We start from the raw sequence: 18,061 nt of genomic DNA, 5'->3' as shown, positions 1-18,061 counted from the left end.
TGGCCACTATGTACTCAAAACTATAATTCTTTAAAAGAATCTACCAACATAGTTTTCTAGAGTACATAAAACGAAAATATACTTGTAATTTATAACCTTAATTCTTGCTAAGGAGCACGATAATTTGATCAAAATCCGGACGGTGTTACAGCAACATTCCAGAGAGGGGAAGTACTGCCGCTGATCTTGAAATGAAACCGGGGTGGAATATAACAAAAGTAGAAAGGAAATCACAAATCTTGGTTACTCAGATTATGAAAAGGCACAAAATATCATAACGAATATGAAATTAAAATATAATTTTTGGACAGAGAAGGCAAGAGAGTAGACCAAAAACTGAAGATTAGTCATTCCATGCGAATTAGTCATAATAAAAAAATTGAACAAGTCAATAATCACAAACGACTTTACCTCACTTTCTATCATATTTTTTTGTCTCCGTACTTCCAATTTATGTCTAACAAATATAAGAAAAATGGATTGAAAGGTTAGTGACATATATATTTGATTTTTTATATAAATTTTATAATCAAATATAAATATAAGGGCATTCATAATGGGGCTGCCATGTCAGCATTTTATCCTCCTATCCTTCCACCTACAGTGAAACGGGCTGCCATGTCAGCATTTTATCCTCCTATCCTTTCACCTACAGTGAAACGCCCTAAAGTCAGCCCTATAGCTTTTAGTCTTATTTTGTATTTATTTTTTATTTTTTATGTTTGCAAATATATCAATTAGCAAGAATAAAAATATAAAAACACTACAAATTAAAGGCATATTCTATTGTCAGTATTTATTTTTTATTTTTTATATTTTATATTTTATGCTTGCAAATATGAAAATCGTCGGAATTCATTATTGAATTTAGAGAGAAATTGAGATGGGGAAGAGAGTGGAGTGAAAGGTGTGAAATGAAGTAAAAAAATTGATGATATATATAGAAGAAAATAAAAAAAAATGAAAAATGTGTGCATAGTCCGCGGACGATGCATAGAGTGTGGATCAAGAATTGGGTTTAGGGCGGGGTGCTGCATTGGCGCTCTAAGGCGCGCACAATGCATAGGGCGGCGGGCTTTAGAGTACCCCACCGTGGATGCCCTAAATGAGTTATTAGAACGTGTAGTTATTACCAAAAATAGGTATACATGAAATTTGATTAAAAGGGCCATTTAGTTAATTAACTACGACTGATAATGCCAAATTTTATAACTTATCCCCGAACCATTTTTTAATTCTCATTATTTGACTAAAACGATTTACTATATGTTAAATGACTGCCTATAAACCATGAAAAACCAAATAATCAGCCATAGCCATGGCCGCATTCTGCTGTCCCTCTGCACATGAACAACTCGTCATCCTTCTCCTCTTTCTCACTCCTTTCTCTCTCTCTCTCAACTTCCAATCTTCACGGTTCAGCCCCGATGACACTGCCTTACTCCTCGAAGGCGACGCCATGGTCTCCGTCGGAAATATCGAGTTCAACAAGGTCAACTACATCTTCCGCGTCGGACGAGTCATATACAATGGCAAGGTGCCTCTCTGGAGCTCCTCCAACTCGGCAGATTTCACCACCCGTTTCTCTTTCACCATCGACACCCTATCAAATCCGCAGCACGGCAACGGCCTCGCCTTCTTCCTCGCGCCAGTCGGGTTTGAGATTCCACCCAACTCCGGGGTGATAGAAATCCATGGGTTCCATCCTAAAACCAATTGGTGATAGGAGGAGGGCCCATGAGACTTATATACTAGTTTCAGTTTTCTCTTGACACCGATGTGGGACAGTCATATATTATATTTTTAGTTTCAATTGCCAACACCCTCCCTCAAACCCTTCAAGGTGAACCTTGGAGGGGTTGGACTTTTTCTAATCGATTGGACAATCGGCCCAATTTTTTTCGATCGATTGGACCACTTGGCCCATATTTTTAAGTCCAGATATACTGCTGGATCAGTCATTTTTTTGGTTTCGGCCCAGATATACTGCTGGGTCAGTTAAATTTGACCCACAGTCGGCGACCCGCTCTGATACCATCTTAGAGATGGTAATCGAGAGAGGCGACATAAAGAAGATAAAACATGGTGGCAAAAGACTTTGTATAGAAAGAGTTTGTATAATTTTTTTGATTGATTGTAAAGCTTACATGGTACCCACATATATAGGGTGGATTACATTATGGGAACTCTCCTAGTTCTAGGTACTAGTAAACATTAAAGTCTTAGTCTAGGAACTACCAAAGTACCTTTAATGTAAAATGATTTCCCAATGTATTGGAAAGGTTTACTAGCCGTTGGGCTATTGTTGACATCTTAGAGATGGTAATCGAGAGAGGCGACATAAAGAAGATAAAACATGGTGGCAAAAGACTTTGTATAGAAAGAGTTTGTATAATTTTTTTGATTGATTGTAAAGCTTACATGGTACCCACATATATAGGGTGGATTACATTATGGGAACTCTCCTAGTTCTAGGTACTAGTAAACATTAAAGTCTTAGTCTAGGAACTACCAAAGTACCTTTAATGTAAAATGATTTCCCAATGTATTGGAAAGGTTTACTAGCCGTTGGGCTATTGTTGACACTCCCCCTCAAGTTGAGCAACGGTGTTTCCGATGTTCAACTTGGCCAATATTTCTTTGAAGTTCTTTGGACTCACTGCTTTGGTTAGGATGTCCGCCAACTGTTCCTCAGATCGGACAAACGGGAACTCGATAATTCCCTCTTCAAGTTTCTCTTTAATGAAATGGCGATCGACCTCAACATGTTTAGTTCTGTCATGCTGAACTGGGTTCTCGGATATGCTGATTGCTGCTTTGTTGTCACAAAACAACTTGCTTCTGCGGCTTGGAGAAAAACCGATCTCGGTGAGCAATCTTCTAAGCCACATGATTTCCGTAAGTCCACTTCTGATGCCCCGGAATTCAGCTTCCGCACTTGATAGGGCCACAACATTCTGTTTCTTGCTTCTCCAAGTAACCAGGTTTCCTCCGATAAAAGTGAAGTATCCTCCTGTAGATTTTCTATCAACTGGGTTGCTAGCCCAGTCTGCATCCGTATAGCCATCAATTTCCAGATTTTCTCCCCTTTTCAAGAAGATTCCATAGCCAACTGTTCCTTTAAGGTACCTTACTATCCTCAGGGCTGCATCCATGTGTTCTTCTTGGGGTTGGTGCATGAACTGGCTCACAACTCCCACTGAGTATGCGATGTCTGGCCTGGTATGTGAAAGATAGATCAATCTTCCCACTAATCTCTGATATTCTCCTCGATCTGTAGATTTCGCTCCCTCGACAATTTTTAACCCATGATTTGGTATCATTGGAGTTTCAGCGGGCTTGCAGTCCAGGAGTCCAGTCTCTGCCAATAGATCCAGCACATACTTCTTCTGTCTCAGAAATATTCCACGCCTTGATCTAAGTACTTCTATTCCCAAGAAGTATTTCAAGGAGCCAAGATCTTTCATGTCAAATTCCTTGAACAAGTTTACTTTGAGACTGTTGATTTCTTCGAGGTCATCCCCTGTGATAATCATATCGTCAACATAAATGATGAGACATGTTACCTTATCTCCTCTGCGTTTGGTAAAGAGCGTGTGATCGGAGAGACTTTGTTTGAACCCGTGCTTGATCATTGCTTGACAAAATCTTCCAAACCATATCCTCGGGGATTGCTTCAGTCCATAAAGTGTTTTCTTCAATTTGCATACTTGTCCCGGACCAAATTCTGCATCAAACCCTGGTGGTACTGCCATGTAGACTTCTTTGTTTTTCTCTAATTCCCCGTGAAGGAAGGCATTTGTAACGTCAAACTGGTATAACGGCCAATCCTTGCATGCTGCAACAGATAGCAAAGCTCGGATAGTGCTGAGCTTGGCAACTGGAGAAAAAGTTTCATCATAATCAATTCCATACACTTGGGTGTATCCTTTGGCCACCAATCGCGCCTTGTACCTCTCGATTGATCCATCTGCACGTCTTTTGATGGTGAAGACCCACCTACACCCAACTGGTTTCTTTCCGTCTGGTAAGGTGCATTTTTCCCAAGTTTCATTCTTCATCAATGCATCTATCTCTTTCTTCATTGCTTCTCTCCAGTGTTTATATGTAACTGCTTCCTCAAAAGATTGAGGAATTTCTTCTTCTTCTTCATATAGGGCAGCCTCAAATGCTCGAGCCATGATAGAAATCCATGGGTTCCATCCTAAAACCAATTGGTGATAGGAGGAGGGCCCATGAGACTTATATACTAGTTTCAGTTTTCTCTTGACACCGATGTGGGACAGTCATATATTATATTTTTAGTTTCAATTGCCAACACGGGGGTGGCTTCCTAGGCCTCTTCAACACAAACACCACCGGCTCGCCGCGAAACCAGATCATCTCCGTGGAGTTTGACTCCTACCCAAACTCCGGCGAGTGGGACCCGCCGTACGAGCACGTGGGGATCAACAAGAACTCCATCGCCTCCTCCGTCACCACGCCGTGGAACGTCACTTTACACGACGGAGAGGCCGCGGATGTCTGGATCGTCTACATCGCGGCCGCTAAGAACCTAACCGTCTTCTGGAGCTACAACGGCGCCCCTAATTCAAGCCTTTCTTATCAAGTGGATATCAGAGAGGTCCTACCTAAGTGGGCCTCTGTTGGGATCACTGCAGCCACAGGCGCCAATGTCGAACGCCACATTCTTCATTCGTGGGAGTTCACTTCGAGTTTAGTTATTAAAGAGAGTAGTCGAAATAACACAACTCCGATTGTTGGGTTGGCTATAGGGGCCTGCGTTTTGGTAAGCGTTGCTGTATTAGCATTCGTATTGGTGAAGAACCGGAGGGGGAAGCAAACCCGAGAAAGAGCTTATTTGATATCTATGGGAGATGATGATCTTGAAAGAGCAACCGGGCCGAGAAGATTTTCCTACCAAGACCTTGCTTCGGCCACAAACAACTTCTCCGAGGACAGGAAACAAGGAGAGGGAGGATTTGGATGCGTTTACAAAGGACACCTCGTAGATTTAGATATCCTGGTTGCTGTGAAGAGAATCTCCAAGGGATCTCGGCAAGGGAAGAAGGAATACATCGCGGAGGTGAAGACCATAGGCATGTTGCGACACAGGAACTTGGTACAACTGATCGATTGGTGCCACGACCAAGGCGAGTTCATGCTTGTGTACGAGTTCATGCCTAATGGAAGCCTGGACCGTCATCTATTTAGCAGAACTTCATGTCTACAGTGGACATTGAGATACAGCATAGCTAAGGGATTGGCATCCGCACTGCTCTACCTCCACGAGGAATGGGAGCAGTGCGTGGTGCACAGGGACATCAAGTCGAGCAACGTGATGCTTGATTCCGACTTCAATGTCAAGCTAGGCGACTTTGGGCTGGCTCGGCTAATGGAGCATGGGATCAACCTGAAGACCACAAGGATAGCCGGGACGTTAGGGTATCTGGCGCCAGAGTATGTGAGCAGTGGCAGAGCCAGCAAGGAGTCGGATGTGTTTAGCTTTGGAGTGGTGGCTCTGGAGATTGTGACGGGAAGACGATCAACGGATCCGTTGGATGAGAAGGGGCTAGTGGCATGGGTGTGGGATCTGTATGGGAAGGGGCAACTTGTGTCGGGTGCGGACAGGAGACTGCAAGGGGAGTTTGATGGGAGGGAAGTGGAGCGAGTGATGATGGTGGGGCTTTGGTGTGCTTATCCTGACTGGAAGGGGAGGCCGTCGATTCGACAAGCAATCCAGGTATTGAATTTGGAGAAAGAGGGGCCTACGCTTCCGTTGGAAATGCCGACACCGGTATATCATACACCTGCTCCGCCTCCGGGTAGTATCTCATCAGCTGCCTCTACCGAGCCCTTTATCACCTGCTCTAGTATCGATATTGGCCGATAAACTGTAGGCGTTTTTAAATGATCAGCTTGCCGCCTAATCTTCAGTTTCATATTTGTGTTCTCTTTCAAGAATTCAAGTCATATAGGAGAACATATTATCTGAATGAAAGAATTGAGAACAGATCTTGTTACATTACCCGTTGTTTCTAGGAATTCCTGTACTATAACATTATCAATTACTACTATTTTCATTATAGAATTCAATTGTATCATGAATGTATCAAATGAAATTCACAACACTCGACTTAGTGTCATGTTACTAAAGTATGAACTGCACTAGCAAATGTATTGAATAGCTGACATGACATCATTAATGCCGACGAGCTTAGGGCCCAAAAATTGGTTAATACCGTGCTTGGCCTTGTTGGAGGCCTAGGCGGCCGACGGAGATGGGGTGGGACTTGATCCGATGCGTTGAGGGGAGTGAGTAGAAGAGGAGTTTGGGAAGTGAGCTTGGAGAAGAAGTTAAATACAAATGGAAATTTCATGATTTATTGTGTCACTTTAAGAATTTGAAGAAATTGGTGAATATTAGTGGAATGTATACTCTCTCTGTTAAACAGTGGTTGAAGTTATTAACAACGAGAAAAAAACAACTTTATTATTTCCAAAACTAGAAATTGGAAGTTGAGAGAGAGGGAGAAAGAGGAGAAAGATGATGAGATGTCCATGTGCAGAGGCAGAGCAAAATGTGGCCATGGTTATGGCTGATTATTTGGTTTTTCATGGTTTATAGGTATTCTGTGAGTGATAGTCAACTAATCAGAGTTATTAAATAGTTCAAGGATAATTTATATGTTGTGACAGAATAGAGCAATTGTGTAATCGAGACAAATAGAAACATAAAGAAGACACAGATTTACGTGGTTCACCATCGTTGTTGGCTACGTCTACTGGCGGATTGTGGCTGCAGATTTCAGATTTTCAGATTAATGAATTATGTGCTCCACTCTCATATATATAGGCACACATGAGACAGACTGAGCCTAGAAAACATAATCCTAACCAAAACTAATCCTATACAGATTCAAGACATACTAACATATAAAAATTGGCATTGTCATTCGTAATTAATTAAGTGATCTAAATAATAATATACTCCCTCCGTCCCAAGGAAGATGACCCCTTTCTTGGGCGGCACGGGATTTTATGCAACTTTATTTTGTATGTTGAGTGGAGAGAGTAAAGTAAGAGAGAGGGATAAAGTAGAGATAAATGGGTTTCCATTTTTGGTAATGAGTCATCTTGGTTGGGACAAACTAAAAAGGAAAGTGGGTCATCTTCAATGGGACGGAGGGAGTACTTATTTGTAAGGGATTGGGATTAATTGACTGCATCTAGTATACTTATTTGAAAGGGATTGGGATTAATTGACTACATCTCTCTTTTAAATTTTTAATCAAAGATGGACAGAAAGTGGATGGGATTATCCGCTATAATCGTCTGTGATGATTCACATGTTCAAGTTTTTTAATATGACTATAAAGATTCATTATTTCGCAAGGAATGATAATCTTCAGGTTTTGGACTACTCTCTTAAGAAGATGACCCCTTTCTTGGGCGGCACTTAAGATTAATGATACATTCCATTTATTTCCTTTTGTTGGTGCCTATCAATATCATCCAATTATCCAAGGTTTGTCATTTCATTTTTATGGAGTATATTTTTTTTTCCTACCTAGATTATATTCGTCAGTTGTATACTGGATTTGGCAGTCGAAATAAGGGCCAGGATAAAAATGTAAACTAAAGAAAGAGGGCTTTCATCTCACTTTTGGGCCCATAAATTTGTTACTATAAAATAAAAAAATTGGACACGTGTAATTTATACACAGAATCTTGGACCCCACTAAAATTTCACATTTTGACTACATCGTAAAGTTTATAATGTTGAGGACTAATTTAACAAAATTTATAATATTGAAGACTAATTTAATTGACTAATTGGGTCAAAGGTCGGTTAAATTTAACTGTTCAAACAGTTTTTAGGCTAAAATGGATAAATTTGGAATATTTAAAGATTAGTACTTTAAGATATGATTAAATCAAAATTGAAAATTGAAATGGAGATATGATTAAATCAAAATTTGACTTTAATAAATTAAAATAAAAATTATCCAGTGTAGCTCCGAAAATGAGTTATAGTTTGTGTGTTTATTAGTCAATTATCCTAATAATAGCACTAATTTATAAATAAATGAACGCCGAGGCGACAAGTCAGCAGCCGCCCAGGGTCGAACAAGTTCCGAGCAAACGTAGGGTTTTGAGTCATGTGAAAATGATAATTGACACTTTAATTTAATTCACACAACCTTAACTATTTAATTAGCTTAGTTGAAAACTAAAGTGGGATTATCGAAATGAGGCAAGTGAGAAATGTACGATAAAGTCGTCAAAAACGGTCTTGTGTTCTGCACATTACTGCCAAAAAAGTTAACAAATGTTTTGTTGCACCCATTTGTTTCTTCTTATCATGAGATATGATCGATCAATTTTATTTTACATATTAATTGCTTCAGTGCCTTCACTGACAATACTAATATTTGCTTGAAAAAAATCAAAACGAGTCCATTAATTAGTTTGACTACTTTTTTTTAACAGTACCGTACGACTAAATTCCCCATATCGGAACATAAAATTATCATGTCCATCCTCTCTGTTTCTGAATTATGGATCTACCGCTGTTTATAAATATATACTCACGTCTCCTTACATAAGTTTTGTACTACCTTCGTCCAAAAAAATATTTGTATATTTCTGTTTTGAATAATTTACTGAAATTAGTCTTTATCTTAGATTAAACGAAGAACCATTTCAAGACTTTTTATTGTGAAGATATACAATGAATCTGTCACCTTGGTGAATGGAGTTATTATGGCCCTGAATTTGAATCAGTGTGATGATAGTATAATGTTTTTATTTTGAATTCCTAAAATTACCTAGTGAGATCATACATGTTCTACAACTAATTCATACGCGAGATATATTTCCAGTCACTTTCAATATTACATGTATATGACTTTAATATTTGGCCATAAAATTTTTATCTCCAAAAGAGTTTGTCCCAAAAGGTCTTCTTTTCAAGAAATTAATTAAAGAGGAACATAAATGCGACAAAGAAAATTAATGTCACTTTAAGTGGTTTGATTTTGAAAAAAACTATATCAATTTCATTAAAAAGTAGTAGTACTATATCGAAGTCATTTTTATTTTCTATACAACACTATTTTAAAGTTCTGCATAAAATCAAAATTATCCCAAAAATTGAATAATTAACTTAAAATCTCAATAAAGTAGTGATTCGGTTTGGGTTTTGGGAATATTAAAAAAAGAAAGATAACTATTAACTGCATATAAAAATAGTTACTTTTCCTCGTTGCATGCATGGCGGCAGACACATTCACTCCACTTTTCTTAACTCGTAACTTTGAACATCAAATTCGAGTTCTCCAATGTATGAACTCCCCCATATTTATTAAATAACATTATTTAAATACATTAAAAATTCAATCTTTGACCTTATTGATTCTGATTTGAGACTATAAATATTTATAGCCCAACACAACACCCTCCTCTTATTTTGCATGTGTTGTTCACCATCAAAGTTGAGGGAAAAAATTGCAGAAAATTAACAATGAAGATTAACCTTCACATTGTAATCTTGCTTTACATAATATTTCTGGCTGTGCAGCAAAATTCTTTTTCAGTTGCTACTCGAGGTAATTTCATTTTATTTTACTATCTCAATTGGTTATATTTATATGTATCTCTCCCTAATTATACTAATTCTTGCTCTGTTATGTGTTTTCAGTGAAGAAAGTAGGCCATGTATCTACACCAAACAGTTTACCAAAGGTAACTTTTAATTTATTTTTATGTCAATAGATACTCCAAAAATCAGAATTTGGGGTGATATTAATTCAAGTTAATAAGAAAAAAATTATGTGCAGGAAATTGCTGCAGTTGAAAGATTAGCAAGAAAATTGACAGATAAGGCCAAGAGCAAGAAAACAGTTTCCGAAGAAGACAACGATAGGATAATGGCGTTCAGCTCCGACTATCATCCGCCAAAATCTCATCCTCCCAAGAACCACTGATCTTGATAGAGAGGGAAAGAGAGCAATTTTCCCCTTGCTCTTTCTCTAGCTTAATTTAAATTGAAGCATATAAATATGGATTATATATATAGGAGTATACAGTATTTTATTGTATTTGTGTTGTCTGTATCAGAACTTTAGTAACAATACTGCAGAAAAAAACATTAATCTATATTTGAATGTATGTTACAAAGGCAGCTGAGTGAATTGAATTCTGTACAAGAATGGTATTTATTGATCTGTATAAAAAACACTCACACACTATTTACCACTTCCTCATCATCTAATGATGTGTGTAAACACTCCCAAGGGTTGGCATAGAAGTAATCCTCCTCTTTAGGCCGGTCGGGTATCACCAATCTCTTTCTCGGCTTTCCCATCCGATCAGCGTGAGCTGCCTTCACCGCGCTAGAGAATTCGTCCCAATTTAGTGATCCTGAGCTGTAACGGTCTATTAGGTCGACTAGTAGCCTCCTCTCCACGAGGATCGTTTTCTTGAATCCAAGATATCTGCAATCGAAGTTGTGTAAGACCTCGGATCCAACAAATTCCAATGATGTGTTTCGATCTATAGATGTACGGTGCATCTATGCCAATTAGGTTATACTCCATTAATCAAAATGAAATTGGGACCATTATAGATTGCTGTACCTGCGATGGCCTTCGACAACTTTAGCCATGTTGCCATCATATGTGGGAACGAAGATATCGCTCTCCAATGAGACAAGATAATCCAATGCAGCCATTTGAGAGGAGTGATTTTGGAAGAACATAAGGTCCGAAGGCTCCAAAAGCGTCTCCTTCCTAACCTGTCGCGATATAGCCAGACAAACCGATGAATAACAACGACATGATACCCCTGAAAGACTAAAAACTACATATAGCTTTCCACCAAGAGACTCACGAGATTTGGGTACGAAGATGTTAGTGTTGACAGTCTACGTTTACCGCCATATATTTCCCCAGCAGCAATGTAAATCTGGATGGTGGGATCAACGTCCAATGCCCTCAACACGAGTGCAGTTTCCTCGGGTGTCAACGGACACAACCCCTCTTTCCTCTTGAAATCGGAGTCTATGACTTTCTCTTTCCACCAAGGATAAGCGTATCTATGAATAACGGATAAACAATGAGTTTAGTAGTAGCTATTAACACAATGTTTGCAGGCTGCAGAGAAAGCAACAGGAAATCACCTCATGCTCGTTAGCTCTTCCACCTCCTCGGAGTTGCACCCTTGAGTGCAACCGGAGAAGGCGAGCATATCCATCTCATATCTGAGATGAAGCACTAAGAAAGGGCCATTGCGCCTCAGTATTTTGATTACTTTTCTGCCTAGTTCCTCTATTTGAGGTGTAAATCTTAAAGCACTAAAGTTTACTCGGCAGCGTAGCCTCTGAATCTCCAAGGGCTGACCGTTGTTTGCTAAACGAGCATCTGTCCTATTCAAATGGACAACTTTATATCTCTGAATGAGAGGGAGAACCTGCATGCTCGAATTGGGGTAGAGGTATCACTCAATACTTGCTATCGAATTACAGAATCGATCAAACAAAGCAACAAATGAACAAATCTGATGACCTGATTGTGGTAGTATGAGATATCAGACCAACTAATCGGGGGCATTGTATGAATAATTCCGAGCTCCACTCTGCTCTTGACACGTGGAGGTAGCTCCTTGAGTATCCGAACTTCATCTCTCAGTGAAGTAATGAAGTGATCGACATCAAATATGTCTTGAAATTCACTGCAAACGTGCACAAACCATGATTATTTAGACTTTAGGGAGGTGAAATATGCCCTAAATTCCAACATTTGTCACGAGAGCAAACCTCGGATCATTCCAAAACGAAGTCTTATCAAGTTCAGGAACTATCAACGTAACATTCAAAGACCTAGCAATAGCAACCATGTCACATATCTGCATCCAACAAACGAAGCTAATAAAAAAACTGATTTCCTTAAACGGATCAAACACGTTCACACAATGTAAGTTTCATCAATAGAAAAGCAACTCACTGCAGCCCTCATTTGATTAAGCCCTCCATTGCACGAAACCATTAAGTAACCATTGTTTTTATAGTCCCCTGAATTGAAAACAGAGCTCAGCACAATCATCCATACATTAGGTGATCAATTCTAAACTGCAAGTTACAATGCATCACATAAATCATAAATGCCAAATCAAGAGTTGAAGAAGATCATCAAAGTGGATCAAAGCATAACACAATAGCTACAAAGAAACCATTCCATCAATAACCAAACAACAATTAATCAACATATTTAACTACAAGGCTCTAATCTAATCTATCAGCACACAGCTCAAATGAAGATAAGGGAGTAGCAAAGGCTCACTCTTCGGGGGAAGAGGGAGACGGGGCGAGGAATGAAGGCCGAATGCAGGCTCGGGTTTGTGCAAGAAGCAAGGCCAGCCTTTGAAGACGCGAGGCCCCCAAGTTTCACTCAATGCAGACAACTGAACTACACAAGTCCACAGCAAAACAGTGGTGGTTGCTCTGATCATCCATAGCCTCATTCTCGACCGTGACACCAACCCATTATTCCTCAGCCTCTCCCCTCCAAACGCCGCCGTTTTGTGCCTCATCATCACCCGCCTTGTATCACTCTCCTCACAGCCCTATATTCTGCGCATCGCAACCACCCCATAAAAATCCCTCGCCCCAGAAATAAGGAGGAAATCACGAAATCGGATTGATATGGATTTGATAAAATACTGAATCTAATTGACTAGGTTCTTCAAATTGAATCTGAGATTCCTCCCCAAAACAGAAATTCAAGCAAATTCGTTATTGCACGAGCACATTCCGATTCAATGGCATTACAGAAGAAAAGATTCCGCCTTAGGAGATCCCAGATCAGCAATTTTGGAGTGGTTTAGGGAAGAGAAAGAGAAAGCATTAGTGTGTGAGATCCGTCGTGATTAGACAGAGCAGAATATGGTGAGAATCTAGAAAGATGGAGGAATGAAAGAGAGGGAGAGGAGGTGAGCTAGTAATGGAGCAGGATGTCGGTGAGGAATTCATCGGAGGGCATGGAATGGATCATCCATTCAGTCGCGAATCTCGGATTCTCTAAGAATATTTTTTTCCGAGAAATACGCACATTATACACTGGAATTTGTACGGAGATGTTTGTGATGATGGCAGCAGTAATTTTCCAAGGATTTTTATGGAAGATGATGGTAAAAAATACTACTCCAGTCCCCAGAATATTGTCCCACTTTGACCGGGCACGGATTTTAAGAAGCATCCGATAATAGTCGGCTAGCGGCCGGCTAGCCGATTCGTCGCGCTAGCCGATCGGCTAGCCGAACCATCTGCAATCAGCGAGGGCGAAATCGTGAGCGGATCGGCGTCATTTTAGCCCGATCGCTAAATCGCTGGCCGATCGGCTAGCCGCCATTGTGGCGGCCCGATCGGCCAGCGCTATTTTTTAATTTTTTTTAAATTTTTTTTTTTAATTCTTTTTTTAATTTTATTTTTTAAATTATTTTTTTTTAATTTGTTTTTATTCTTTTTTTTATTTTTGAAAAACTATATAAACGCGATTTTCTCTATCTCTAAATTTCGGTACAAGAGCAACATCTAGCGGCAAACTATAACGGATTCAAGGCATACTAACATTTTTTTATGTATTTTTTTAATAAATTAGTGAGGAGTAGAGTGGGGCGGTGGCTCGTGTGTGGAAGCCCGGATTTTTTTTTATTATGCAATTTTTTTTATTTTTAGTTAATGTACTTTTTTTTAAAAATAAAATTAATGAATTTTCCCGTATATGTCTCGTAAATTTAATTCGGTAATTTAATCGTGATTTTAATTCCGTAAATGTAGTATATTTTGAATTATTTTTATTACGACTGGCCTATGGCTGGCTTTGCCTATGGCTGGCCTAAATCGATGTGGCGAGGTGGATTTTTTAGTGTTCTTGACGTGGCAGGGGAGAGAATGGCTAGCCTATTGCTGGCCTATGTACCATTGCGGATGCTCTAAGAAATGTAATGAAAAGTGAGTTGAAAAAATTAGTTGAATGTAGGTCCTAGTTTTATATATTAGTTTTATAATGAAATGTGAGTTAGTGGAATATGGCGTACACTACCAAAAATAGTAAAAAGTTAAATCGGACAAACTTTGTAGGACGGACCGAAATGAAAAAATTGGACAACCTTTATGGGACGGAGAGAGTACTTTACTCCGCTCTGTAATTGGTAAAATTAATTTCTTTTGTAATCCTTGAATTTGCTACTAATATTATTTGCAGCTCATATTCTTTTAAGATATCTTCATACATTTCTGAACTTTTGAACATAATATTTGTGGAAGACACTTTTCACTTATTGATCCTTTTTTTTTACCAAGATATCATCAACCCATAATATTACTATATTCGTTTCACTCTACATATTTTTCTTTTTTTGGACGTCTCACTCTAAATAACATTCTTAAAATAGCAACATTATTCTCTTCGCTTCATTTTTTCAATCTCTCTGCTTAACTCACAAAATTACACTCCATAAAATCTCGTGCGTAAAAAAAATAATTCACTTAAAATGAGATGAAGGGAGTATTTTATCAAATTCAAAATATGCAAAAATAATTCTTACATCAGAGTTCAGAGATATTATATTTAAAAAAATCATAGACAGCAAATAATATTATAGCAAAATTTAGCAATTAAAAATACAATTCTCTCAATTTTCACCCTAGGAATATGATAAAAGAAACTAGTGTGAATTTATCTACCTTTTCTTGTCTTTTTTGTGGTAACTTTTAATAAAAGAAAGTTTTGAAATTCAGTTTTTGTGAGTATTCAATTATTCATAAAGACAAAAATACTGTGTTCCTATAACTATAGAAGGCAATATAGTGGCTAATAGAACAACTACAATTGACATTTTTTACCACATTAACGAAAGGTGCCGACATAAATCCTTTCAAAATGAAAGTTTGTGACTTTGTGAATATTATAATGATTTTATTTGTTTTCCGCATGGGTTATAGCCCCACAATAATTTGAACTACACTTGTTTACACTTAACTACCTTATAATCAATTCTACATATATAGCTGTTGTTTATTTCAATGAATAGGACCACTAATAGATAATAGTGACAAAAATGCAACATGCATATGGACAAGGTGTTTATCATTCATGACCAATAACAATAATGAAAGAGTTGGTCCAATAGTGGCTAAATGTAGTAATCGTATGTTTTAAATATCTTGTTTCACTGTGTTAGGAAAAATAATTCAATGCAGTATGCTTTGTTTGGTTTTTGTGGTTTGTCGATAATAGTAACTCTTTTTTCTCTTTTATGAAGCGAGTATCAAAGATCATTCATAAACTGTAGTTGTTAGATCATTTAATAGATTGAAACTTAATTATAAAATAGATAATTGATGCGATCAAATTATACATTTTTATTCCCATAACTCTACATGATTTATATAGTTTGATACTTGTAAAAGTATATTTTATAGTATAGGAAGTGGAATTAATGGTGAAACGAAACATGGAATGAAGCTTGGATGTCATTGAAAAAGTCGTGCAAAATGCCCAATTTGACAGACTGTCCAAGTTGACAGACTGCCTAGTCTGCGTCGTAAGTCCAGAAAGCTCTCAAAATGAGGCACCCGGCCGGGTGAATTTTATGCCCATTAATTACACCCGGCCGGGTACGATGTTCAGAATACGAAAATTCCAGAAAGCCCTCAAAATTGGCCACTCGGCCGGGTGAATTTAATGCCCAATAATGCATCCGGCCGGGTACGAAGACAAATTAACCTCCAAATTCAGTTTTCATATAGTTTGGAGGCGGTTTTGAGAGGGATATTGAGGCATATTCAGACACGAGAAAAGGGAGAGGAAAAGAGAGAAGAGAGGAGGAAGAAGAGAAGGAAGAAATTCCGGCCAACATTCCGACGATCCGTTTCCACATCCCAATTCCACTCATCGAGAGCATGATTCCTATGGTTTTTATTGCAAATTCCACCATGTGTTTAGGCTAAACTCTCTATGTTGCTCCAAGTTGTAATCTAGGCTTTGTATGAATGTTTCTACACCTTTGAACTCGTGTTTGTTACCAACAATGTGCTTAATGTTTATACACTATGTTTTTGGCTAATAATGTAGTGTTGTTCTTTCCTTTGCTATTGTCTCTTTAACATAGTTTAGGAATGTTTGATTGTTGGTATGCTATTGAATTAGAATTGTTTAGAGGATAATTTGATAGTGGATTAAGTAGGTGATCATAGTAGATGTTTATTTCTCCAGCGCTTCCGCAAGAGTTTATAAACATTGAAAATTGGTTCATAGTTATGTGTTCAGCTAATTGTGAACTACTCATCGTGTACATGTTCAGTGTATGTGATTAGGTTGATGTTTTAATCCCTTCATATGTTTCGTTATATAGGTGTAGAACAATACAAGCTTAGTGAGCAACTTGGAGTGGCGTATTTTCTCTTTTGAATAGTCTTTCTTTAGTTAACTTGTAGCTTTATTTTGTCAACATCTTTCAAAACCAAAAATCAAATCTTTATGCTACATCTTTTTAAGTTTTAAACAATCTTCTACCTCCCTGTGGATCGACACTTGAAATACTACTAACGACGTTGTAATCTTGCAGTATCGTAGTATTGTTAGAGTTAATTAATTAAACTTGATATCTTGTGTGAACTGAATCAGATACTCTAAAATACGCATCAAGTTTTGGCGCCGTTGCCGGGGAGGCAATAGGTTGTTTAATACTTAGTAGTTTTATTTTTGTTTTATTTTATTTGATCTTTTGTTTTGTTTTGTTAGGTACTTACTTCGTGTTCTTGGAGGTGTTAGCCATCTACCACGTCTGGACTTGAAGACGAAGGAGTGTTTATATTAGGTGATATCTTTCTAATTCTTAGTTTAGTGATTAGGATTTTTTTTTTTTTAGTTTACACTAAGGCACACACGTTTTATAAGACTAACCCCAAAGTTGTCGAGATGTCTCGCTTTCGGTAGGATTAGTATATTTGTGTTGTGTTTGGTTTATTTTCTGTTGTGTAGGTGTTCTAGAAAATCGAAAACAGAAAAACGAAAATCAGTGGATGCAAACCAGATCTAAGGGTACACCGCAATTTGCGTTATTGATATATCATAGAAGAGGACAGAATTCAGCTGTGATTGGTACACATCAGGACTATCAGAGTCCAGTGAAAGAAAATCCTCTATTCGAGACAAATCTTGAGGGTAGTAGTAGTGATTCAGAAGTTGAGTCTATGGCTGAAGACGGAAATAATGTTCCACCACCCATGGGAAGGTTTGGCGACATCCTCAGATCGGGAGTTGATCACCCGGGAGAGTTTGCTTATGCACATGATAATGTCAACATCCCACCTCACTACATTAGTTTGGTGAATGGTGGAAATCTTTTCATGGTCGAGATGAAGAAGATCCGATGAGTCATTTGAATGCCTTTTATGAATTGACGAACTCTCACCGACCGCCAAATGTGGAGCATCACCGGATCAAGAGAGCTTTATTCCCTTTCTCATTGAGAGAGAAAGCAAGGGAATGGTATGACTCATTACCGGGCTACAACATTGCAACATTTGAGGAATTGAAGTCGAAGTTTCTCTTGGAGTACAACTCTCCAATGAAGATCGAGAAGTTGAGAGAGGAGATCACTTCATTCCGGCAAAAGTATGATGAGTCATTTGCCGAAGCTTGGAAGAGATTTACAGACTTGCTAAGGAAATGCCCAAGTCATGGTCTAGCTCCGGGGCATGATCTTTTGAAGTTCTACAAGGGACTTAATCATGAAGGCACAGGCTTGGTTACTGCAGGTTCAAGTGGGAACTTGGAAGATTTGACACATGATGAGGCGAGGGCACTATTTCAGAGATTGACTAACAATCAAGGGAACTGGCATAATCCAAGAAAGGGGGGCGCAAGAGATACATTTGGTGCAACTAAGGAGTCGGAAAGAGTATCAGCTATAGAGGCTCAAATGGCTGATTTTAGTACTCAAATATCTTCAATGACGAAAGCTGTCAAATCCTTGCAATTGACTCCCCAACCTC

The 18,061-nt window shown here is 38.5% G+C and overlaps 3 protein-coding genes and 1 non-coding gene across 4 annotated transcripts in view; 1 reads left to right on the top strand and 3 right to left on the bottom strand.

Annotated features, from left to right (window-relative positions):
- LOC125193452 (uncharacterized ATP-dependent helicase YprA) overlaps nt 1-620 on the bottom strand; it is a 9,152-nt gene extending 8,532 nt beyond the window's left edge. The window contains exon 1 of the mRNA XM_048091243.1: nt 603-620. Within this exon, the coding sequence (XP_047947200.1) occupies nt 603-620 (18 nt within the window). The remainder of the gene's footprint in view (nt 1-602) is intronic.
- Nucleotides 621-1,318: 698 nt separating this feature from the next.
- LOC125193441 (L-type lectin-domain containing receptor kinase IX.1-like) lies at nt 1,319-5,893 on the top strand. Its single transcript, XM_048091233.1, has 2 exons — nt 1,319-1,677; nt 4,321-5,893. The coding sequence occupies exons 1-2, from the start codon at nt 1,319-1,321 to the stop codon at nt 5,891-5,893; spliced, it is 1,932 nt and encodes a 643-aa protein (XP_047947190.1).
- Nucleotides 5,894-10,139: 4,246 nt separating this feature from the next.
- On the bottom strand, nt 10,140-13,100 carry LOC125202389 (rhamnogalacturonan I rhamnosyltransferase 1-like). Its single transcript, XM_048100779.1, is given in 8 exon segments — nt 10,140-10,499; nt 10,641-10,798; nt 10,894-11,098; nt 11,183-11,472; nt 11,568-11,733; nt 11,819-11,907; nt 12,006-12,073; nt 12,342-13,100. Coding segments are annotated over 8 exon segments (1,530 nt in total). The 5' UTR covers nt 12,640-13,100; the 3' UTR covers nt 10,140-10,243.
- Nucleotides 13,101-17,646: 4,546 nt separating this feature from the next.
- Nucleotides 17,647-17,753, bottom strand: LOC125202866. Its single transcript, XR_007173204.1, has one exon. It is a non-coding gene; the product is annotated as a small nucleolar RNA R71 (small nucleolar RNA).
- Nucleotides 17,754-18,061: the final 308 nt, after the last annotated feature.

This window comes from Salvia hispanica, chromosome 1 (assembly GCF_023119035.1).
Source record: "Salvia hispanica cultivar TCC Black 2014 chromosome 1, UniMelb_Shisp_WGS_1.0, whole genome shotgun sequence".
Classification (NCBI taxonomy): Eukaryota; Viridiplantae; Streptophyta; class Magnoliopsida; order Lamiales; family Lamiaceae; genus Salvia; species Salvia hispanica.
The sequence above is the reverse complement of the archived record's forward strand: the minus strand, read 5'-3'. Positions and strand labels throughout refer to the sequence as shown.

What these genes read in the sequence shown, in the direction of transcription:
- LOC125193441 (XM_048091233.1), top strand. Translation starts at nt 1,319, where the DNA reads ATGGCCGCATTCTGCTGTCCCTCTGCACATGAACAACTCGTCATCCTT. An exon ending in TTTGAGATTCCACCCAACTC is followed by an intron (nt 1,678 to 4,320) that starts CGGGGTGATAGA and finishes CAATTGCCAACA; the next exon opens with CGGGGGTGGCTTCCTAGGCC.